The sequence below is a fragment of the Abramis brama genome (genome assembly GCF_963993115.1).
Source record: "Abramis brama genome assembly, chromosome: 2".
Lineage (NCBI taxonomy): Eukaryota > Metazoa > Chordata > Actinopteri > Cypriniformes > Leuciscidae > Abramis > Abramis brama.
This window is the reverse complement of record NC_139964.1, coordinates 56,961,482-56,971,471: the sequence shown is the minus strand read 5'-3', so window position 1 is coordinate 56,971,471 and position 9,990 is coordinate 56,961,482. Positions and strand designations below refer to the sequence as shown.

General features: G+C 33.0%; 1 protein-coding gene across 1 annotated transcript; it reads left to right on the top strand.

Annotated features, from left to right (window-relative positions):
- Window positions 1–5,108: 5,108 nt before the first annotated feature.
- LOC311078013 (uncharacterized protein) lies at window positions 5,109–9,668 on the top strand (the record flags this gene model as incomplete). Its single annotated transcript, XM_084106658.1, has 5 exons — window positions 5,109–5,139; window positions 7,951–8,337; window positions 8,514–8,651; window positions 8,899–8,945; window positions 9,275–9,668. 5 exons carry the CDS (start codon window positions 5,109–5,111, stop codon window positions 9,404–9,406), a joined length of 735 nt encoding a protein of 244 aa, XP_083962784.1. The 3' UTR covers window positions 9,407–9,668.
- Window positions 9,669–9,990: the final 322 nt, after the last annotated feature.

Here is a 9,990-nt window from a genome sequence, read left to right as displayed (position 1 = left end):
GAAGTAGTTGGCTATCCAGGTTTTTTTTTTACACATACTCTTTTGTGAGTACTGTGAATTCAGACATACTTATTTTGTCGATCTTTAGGTTCTGAGCAGAGTGCAGAGATACTCACAGAGAATTTTATTAAGGTATCTATATTGTTTCAGTAATTAGTTTTAAGCTTTGCCTTGGCAAAGACAATAGTTTAGATTGTTTCATGTGCATCTCCAATTCATTTCAGGGGGATCCAGAGAAACATCAGTGTGAGACGAGTAAAACTGGAAAGATCTGCCTCCACACTGAAGTCTCTTATAGACTGCTGACATCTTCATATCCCTATGCCAAGATGTGATTCTATTTGCTCAGTTTAAACAACTTACTGAAATCTTGCTGCTTTCTATTGCTCACTCTTTTTGTACTCCGAAGCGTCAGCTATGATTTCTGAACTTGCTTTTTCTCAAGCATGCTTTTACCACATTTAGTACACATGCACATACATACAACAGACTTGTAGTCATTTATATATATATATATATATATATATATATATATATATAAAATTCTTCTCATTGAAACACTCTCAGCTGTTGCTATAGGGCCTGTAGCTGCTTATGGCATTCTTTTTTTTGTACATTCTTTTTGTAATTACATATTTTTTGCATTAATCACAATTAAGTTGTCACAATATCACCCTGTTTGGACTCAGTTGCACCTTTTCCCGCCACTAGTTTGTCATGATAGTTTCTAATTTGTCATCAATGTCAGCTGTGTCATTGTTAATCACCTCATTTGTCTGTGCGTTTAGTCCTGTGTTTTCAGTTCATCCTTGTCTAGTCTCGTTTACGTATGGTTGTTGTTCTTCGAGTGGAAATTACCCTGTGGATATTATTAAATTCAGTTTGAACCTTTATCTTCATGCCTTTATATGCAGCAACTGTTACAAAAGTATAGTTCAAGCATGCCTTCAATAAGAACATGGCACATTTTTTTGCAACCTGTGTTATGATTTACACTATCTAGCCTATTAATATCAAAGTTTTTAAAAAAAGAAAATGCTTCTAAACCCCTATTTGATCCAATGCTACTTTAACGGGTTTATATTTTATTTTCTTGATAATATTAACAATTATGAATTATTTTCCATCTGTGTTAAGATTATACAGAACATGTAACAAAAAAATAAAAAAATAAAGAAAAGAAAAGCTTTATTATTTAGATGTTTCAAGCAGTTAGTCTAAAATTAAACACATACAGTTTTGTGTAGTTTTTATCAGTAGACCATATGTATATCATATAAAATTTATCTCAAAATACATTTCAGGGGTAAATTGTAAAATAAAGTTCAGTCAGTATAAAAAGCACAAGTTTGTCAAATGTTTAGACAGAATTGTCTAATATGCTTATGTTATGAGAGTGTCTGTGAATATGAATAAACCTTTAAAAAAAAGAAGATAGGAAATGATGAACACTCAATGGCTCCATCTAGTGGCTAATAGCTCAAACTGGTCTTGTCTTCCTTATAATAGCAGAGAATGATGTCAAAAACACTTACCCACAAACCATTTGATCAGGACCAAATCTTGATAAGGACACAGAAGTCAGGAAATGCTTTTATGAGAGATAGACTGTAATAAAATGAATCACATGTGTGCTCAAATTAGTTTTTCCCCTCATAATTGAATGTAACTATTCATGTTACGCAATGCTCAAGATTCATGATGAGACAACACTCAATATTATTTAAGATAAAACAATACTGAATGAATATGTTTATACTTGAATAGTGTTGAATAGTCATTGGTCTTCAGTGGCAGGGCAGAGAGATAATTTGCTTGAGCAGATTGATACAGGAATATACTTGTTGCATTCAAGTCTTATAGGCCTTTTACAAAATGGCGTTTTGATGCCACATGATGTAAGAAGTGGTTTTCATGTGTGAATTCAGTGCTATTTAAGTTGTTGTGGAGAGTCAAAAGAAAAAGAGAGTTTGTTTTTCTGAGGTAAAAGTTAAAACCACAAATGTTTCCAGTGGTCTTTGTGACGGTCTTCTCTTTTTGTGAATACTTCCTTTTTAACCTGTTATTTAAAAAAAAAAAAAAAAGGATTTCAAGTTAAAGTTGATATTTTTATCAAGTTAAAAAAATATTTGTTTTCAATTTAATTCATTTTCAAATGATCTATTTCCAATGTGTGTCCACCTAAATTCCCTGTATCACCATATTATTATTCTCAAATATGGTAAACAAAGTATTAGTAGTATGTTTAGATGTGGTTATTACTGAGCTGTTCACTGTATGTGGTGCTGAAACTCTTTTGCTCTGTTTTAATATTCACTTCAATTCATGAGTAATTCAGTCCAGTCTGGCAAAGACTTAAGGGCTGCATTTCAAAGAAGTAAAGTAAGTTCTCCTCCCAATTTAGACATGCTAGAACAGGAAACCACAAGCTTGTAAGTGCACTAGTAAGTGTTGGAGCTAGTGCTTGCATAGAGTGCACAAATGTAATGAACGATTTGTGGTTACAGCCAGAAACAAAAAATAGTTTTCTAACAACATTTTAGGACCCAGGCCAGTAAACACCTCAAGTAAATGCATTCTTACAAAAATATAAGTTCTGGTGTGTCTGGTGGCCAATACAAACAAAAGCCATGTATTTGAAAGATGCAAAACAGGAAACTCATAATGATACTCAGCACTTAGCACTCTGGTCATATCCATTGTCATGATGTTAAACACATTGTATAAAATAATAATAATAATAATTATAATAATACCAATATTATTGTGATAACATATTTTAATTTATGGCCTCTGAGCCTCTTTTAGGGTCTTACACATTTACAGTTGTAAAGAGGATCAATTTACAATTTCAATTTCATATTGAAAAGTTTACAAACTGTTAATGATTCAGACAAAACATGTGTATTAATTCAAGAAATGAGTGGGGCAGGACAAGAATAATATAACCCTAAAAAAACAAAAAAACAAAAAACAACCTATTGCGATTTAAAGTGCTTTAGCAGAAATACCTGCCATGAACCAGGCCATTCTCACTGAAGACCCTCAAACCTATCAGTCACTAAGATGGAGCGAGCAAGAGTTACAGTCGTCATATTTGTGTGTAAGTCCATTTGTGTGTTTTTGAAATGTTATGTTGCACTCTTTACAACATAGTATTGATTTGATCGATAATCTTTTATTCGTATATTTGCTTTTGCAGGTGTTTTGTTGTGTGAACACCAGAGAGTGTTTGGGACAGAAGTGGACATGAGAGTTAAAGCAGGAGACAGCATCACTCTCTACTGTGACTGTGTCATTTCTCTTGGATCTCATTATTTGGTTGAGAAACTGCTCACATGAGCATCAGCCATCTCTGATAATAGAGACTGAAAACCGGTTCGAGGGGACGTTTCCACATTTCAGTTTTGTGCAAAACAGCTCCAGTAACTCCTTTGATCTACATATAGAGAATGTCAGTGTCTCTGATGAGGGAATGTATTACTGTGTGAAAAGAAAAACAGAAATAAGTAAAAATGTACATGGAATCACGGCAAAATTAGAGTTTGAGTATGGAAACAAGACAACACGTTTATCTGTATTTGGTAAGAAAACATTTCTACTATTGTACGTGTTGCTTTTATGTTGAAAATTCCTTTAATTTTTCTCCATATTTTACTTTTAATATAGTTAATGTCAAACTTACAAGTAAAAATCTATATATCTATATTTTTATAATCTTATATTGAATTTAAGCATAAATGGTTTAATTAATATTATAACATATTTTATTGTGTTTTATAGTAAAACTGCTTTATAGGATTTTTTAAAGATAATTTTTTTTTTTTTAATAAAACGTCAATTCACAATATATTTTCATATATATTTTTATGTGAACTACTAATTTGCTAAATCCTATGCTTAGTAAAACACATGCAATATTAAACCTATTTTAAATTGTGTAATTAGTATGTTAAAACTATATGAATTGAATATTAACCAAAAAGTGTGAGGCAGATTAAAAATGGTTTATGTTTCATTTAGAGTCAGTGTCTCCTCATGCTGAGCAGTTCAACATCACCTCCACACCTCCTGTGTTAGACTATGCTCTGCTTCAAGCTGCTGTTAGTGTGTGTCCTGCATGTGTTCTCCTCTTCTCTCTCCTCTCTTCCGTCAGTGTGCACTGCCTCTGTTGGAGGAAAACTACAGGTAATCATTCGCTCCTGAACTCAGTAATTTCATCTGCCACAGTTATGAGGTGCTTTGGATAGTCTGATGTTATTATCGTTCCAGATTTGTTTTCAGATTATTGTCAGTCACCATATCACATAATAAAACATAATTTAAAATGTCACAATCAGAGTTATTTAAATGCTATAAAATGTCAGCTGAGCTTTCTGATTTTTTTTTTTTTTTTTCTATTTTAAATCTCACTTCATTTGTTGTAGTACGGAGCCCCTGAAGCGACATGGAGATGGAAAAATGTGAGATAGGAGAAAAAAAAAGAAAAAAACCCCCCACACGGTTTAAACCAAGTTTAAATGATTCTTATGTTATTTTAATATCCTGTAGGTTCTAGTGCTGAATCACAGACTGAGAACATACATGATGAGGTATTGTATTATATGTGCACATCACTATAAAGATTTCAATAAAATGTATTTACATTTGTTTGACAGTATAAGCTACATAAATTACATCAATATAACATTTTTACATATGATGTAATATAAGAGTTTTTCATATGCAATGAAGTAAATTTATATTAAAAAATATTAATGTAATAAAATATATATATTTTCCAGGGTGGTGATGAAGTGTGTTATGCTTCATTGGATATGTAAAAAAAATGACATATTTAAAAAATGAGGAAAAAATGAGTTCAGACTTCAGAGCTTATTCTGAGGTCAGAACCAAAACACGAAGTACAGTTTTAAAAAATAAATGTTCTTCAGTAGTAATTGCAACAGGTGGTTTTCAAAAGAATTAGAAAATAAAAGTGGGTGAGTAGAATATCCAGACGATACAGACTTGAATGACTCAGTTCGTTTTCTTGTAGATGGAGATCGGATGGAGACACACATGAACGAAGCAGACTCGGGGGAACACACTGGAGAAGAGGAACAACGATGAAGACTTGGAGAGACAACAAGGAGACAGGTAAACAGCATTAGAGTCCTAGAGGTAAGCACAGAGTTAGCGTCTTGATGCAAACGATACCGGACAATGACTGAGAGTGAGAGTGGGGCTTAAGTGCTGGAGGTAATTGCTGAACTGATGACGTGCAGGTGTGTGATCAGTACTCAGGAGAGGGAGTGCGCTGCGATTGAGTGAGGGTGGAGTCTAGCCCCCCCCTTACCTTTAATGTTAGTAAAACATTTTTTTTCTTCACATTCATGTTAGTTCACAGTGCATTAACACATAGCCTAATGTTAACAGATTTAACTTCTGACCATGAAAATGTTTAAGTAAATGTTGAGATAAACATTAAAGATTTGTAAATGCTCTTCAAGGCTGTTGATCTGCTGAATTTCAAACAATGCTATAACCTCTTACTTTCCTGTATTCTGCTTCAGCTCTCTTTCCCTTGGTAAACTGTATGCATGTATGTGTGTGTATGTCAGAGTAGTTTAAGTGTTTAGACTAGTTAATAAAATCTTGTTCATGTCACACGTAAAGTTGTCCGTGTCTCAAGCTCATAACTGGAGTCACTAATCATATAGATTTTGGCTACTGCTCTTAGTAGTACTGTAAATTAAGAAAGACATTTCCCATGCCCCGGAAATGTACATTTCTTCGAGTTAATAAACAATTAATCCTGAGAGTTCACGGGACAAACAGGTTAATTGATTGTAATATTAATTTACGACATTAAGTTAATTATATTAACTGATCCAAATATTCATAATCAATTATAACCAGTTATTATTGATTATTAATATTTCATACAGCTAATTTGCTACAGTCAGTAGGAAATATCAGTTTACATTTCCAAACATTCTTTTTGCCATTAATTGTAATAATCCAGTGAGATTCTGTATGCACAAGGAATCTGACAACAGCCGGTATCTGATCTCACCATCATCGTGTCCGTCTGTGATTACATGAAACAGAAACAGAAAAAAACTGAGACAGACTAAATCCAGAAGAACTGCGGGAACGTCTCCAAGATGCTTGAAGAAACCTCCATATATATATATATATATATATATATATATATATATATATATATATATATATATATATATATATATATATACTGTATATATATATATATATTTTGTTTTTTTAGTTTTTTTTTGTTTTTTTGCTTAATGTAATGAATGTAATGTAATTGCCATGTTCATGCATTTTTCTATATGCATCTCCAATGGTAAGGGCATCTAATAGCTTTTCACATTAAAGAGTTACTGGTTTAAGACCGATAAGGACATGTATATCTGACATTGTTCAGTTAATGAGAAATGTACATTATCTTGAAATATCACACACTGACCTTACAGTTATGTAAAATAGTGAATGTAATTAGAAAAGATTTGTTTGTGGAGGACCAGAAGTAATTCAGCACATTGGACAGCTCCCAGTGCTGAACCAACTGAATCACTTCTGCAGAAGAATTTCTGAATGATGCATAAATATTTTTGTCCTTCCTGAATATTAAGGAAGTATTAAGAAAAGGCACATCTGCATTAGCATCTTGCAGACATAATTAAAAATATAAACCACATTAAATAAAAAGAAGTCCAGCTTGCATTTAGCAACTGTGTCTGACAATATAAATCACACACTGTCATCAATGGCTGTCATAGAGCATCACACACTTCGTCTGACTCAATAAAAGTTGATTACATGTATATGAGACAGAGAGTTAAACAGAGAGAGTAACTTGGTAGACAGACTGTAGACCTTTGAGGTGAGATATCATCCAGATAATACATTTTACACTGAGCTTGTTTTGGTATTGTTGGATATTATTGAATAATCACTGAAAAAAGAATAGCTGATAACTGTAACTGACACAGTTGTGCTTAAATGATATATTCCAATTGTTGTAATATTTTGTCAGTTTTGGGCGAAATATAACACTGAGTTTATATGATAATTTTCAGTTTAATACACACTTTATTAGAAGGCTATTAAGATTAAGATGCATGTTAGTGCAAATTTGTGCAAGATGGCCTCAGGAAAACACATGCACTTTAACCAACACAACAAAACCTAACAAAGGCAAATTGAAACATTTGTGTTTTGTGACCAGTGATCTACTGAGAGATTAGATCTGAGAGTTTGATGACATGTAAAAGCAACAAATGTGAGGAGGCTGTAAGTGGTCTAAATGAAGCTTGTGGGTCTCGTAGCTTTTTATTTTTACCCACTTCAATAAAACAATAAACCACATTAAATGTAACATTAGTTTTCCAGTTCATAGGACTTTTATCACAATCATGAATTTACTGACTGCATGTGAACTCTTGTGTTTAATACATTTCTGATGCTAATCGTATCTTAGTTACATTTTATCACTAAATACTGAAGCCTCTCTGCATATCTGTTCGATGATAAAAAGGTTTAAGATTGCCTGATCGCAAAGCCAAATCAGAGCAAAAAAAGGTCGTAACGTAATCAATGGTTGGTTAAAATTGCTTTTACTCTTTGTACGTTCACACAATAACCCAATTTGATGCCAACCCCTCATGACGTAAGGCTTTTAAAAAAGCTAAAACTTTCCATTGACGTGAACGAGTTAGATGAGAGCTGACGTCTGTAAGACCCTCACCAGAGTCAGTTATTCATAGACACTCACTGAGATGGAGAGGTCAAACCTCATCACGCTCATGTGTAAGAAATATTATACTAACTTCTTAAGATGTTTTTGAGAGTTTTTAAATGAAAATGTCAATATTACTGTGAACATGTTTGTATGATAGTATAATTTGAAGTGCTTTATATAGTTATTTTGTGCTTTTACAGATGTTTTACTTATCAGTCAGAACAGAATCTATGGAGCAGAAGAGGAGATGAAAGTCAGACCAGGAGACAACATCACTCTCTACTGTGATCGCTCTGTAACTCATGGTTTCCGCTTTGTATGGATAAGAAACTGCTCTCATGAAGATCAACCCTCTCTCATAATAGATTTACAGAAATGGGATCTAGAGACATTTCAGTGTTTCAACTTTGTCCACAAACGCTCCAGTAATTCTCATGATCTACATATTACTAACATCAGTGCCTCTGATCTGGGACTGTATTACTGTGCAGAAGTAGAGATTAAGGTAAAGAAAGATGAAAAAGGCATCATCTCCTCATCTGAAGTGAACTATTATGGAAACCGAACAACTCGTCTCTCTTTTGCAGGTAAGAAAACATTTCTGGTAGTTCTTATTATATCATTGCTTGATTAATTCTGGAGAACTTTACCTTTCTCTTTGAAGAAGCAAGTTTAACAGATCAGAAATATTTTTAGCAGCATTATTAATGTGTTTATGTTTATTTTACATAGAACAAAGTGACTTCCTGTTCTGGACTCTCGAACATCACCTCCACTCTTCCTCTATCAGACTGTGTTCTCTGCTGGACGCTGCTGTTCAGTGTGTGTCCGGTGTGTGTTCTCCTCTCCTCACTCCTGTCCTCCATCTGTGTGTACTGCCACTGTCAGAGGAAAACTACAGGTAATTGTTCTCATATTAATACTCTTCTTTTGCACTATACCACAGTTTTACTTTAATGTACAGACAAACAACTTTTGTCAATGACCAGAAACTTTGGATCAAAACTGTATCAATTGAAGTGCAGCATATATGTGCACACACTATTTAAGTATATATATATATATATTATTATTATTATTATTATTATTATTATTTTATATATCATTTTTTATTTATTTTGTTCTTATATTTTAACAATCCATTTTAGATTCTGCAACTGATCAAAATGACAAGCTAAAAAGTAGAAATGTTGAGGTAAGATAAAGGTACGGTAAGGTACACAAACATACACACAGTCACCATGAAATCAAAATGGACAATTCTTATTTTTTATGATAATTTTTTTTTATCCTTGTACATCATTTTTTTTTAAAATTCATGTCCCCTTGTGATCTTTAATCAAAATATCTTCCTTTCCCTGTTGCAAAGACATCTCATCTCATCTCTTCTTTGATCATTACTAGTGGATTACCATGATTTTCATTTTAGAATTACTTATACATTATGCATTATTAACATTAATTATGAACCTGTATACAGTAGTTTTGTATGTATTTTATTTTATTTATTTATTTTTATTCCAGGAGAATGATGATGAAGAGGTGTGTTATGCATCTTTAGACGTGATAACCAGGAGACAAAACCGGACCAAGAAAACAAGAGTGCCGAGTTCTGACTTCAGTACATATGCTCAGGTCAGAGAAGGAATAGATTAGAAAGTTGCAGGTGCCATGATCAGTGAAACTGATGTACTAATGTTTATCGTTAATCGTAGATAAAATATTTAGCAAAAATTAAAATGCTTCTGTATTTGAAGTAAAGAATTATCCAGTAAAAAAACGTTTCCTTTAGTAAAAGTATGTTTCTATACAGTATTTGTGGACACACAGTAATGACCTGCATAACAGGATGTAGAAGTGGGTTTCCTGTATGAAGTGATGTTTAGTTTAAGGTGTGTATATTTCTCTTAAATTGGATGACCACAATATTTATCTGACTAATTTTTACAATAAGCATCATCAAATTTCCCTGAAACACACTCCATGCTGAGTGAGATATCAGCATTCTGGGCCTGCTGAACAGGATAGTGTGTTTGGATAACAGCTGGTGACAAGCAAACAGGCGACATGTGAAGTGGGTTGTAAAACATAATTCAGGTGTTAATCTAAAACTTTTAGTGTGTCTTACAATTGCAAAGTAAAATAGAATCCCTACATCCATGCCCACTTTAGTTGCTCCTCTGTAGAAAGAGACATTTCTTGTTTATCTTTTTTGTTTTCCTTCAGACTGGTGCATGAAC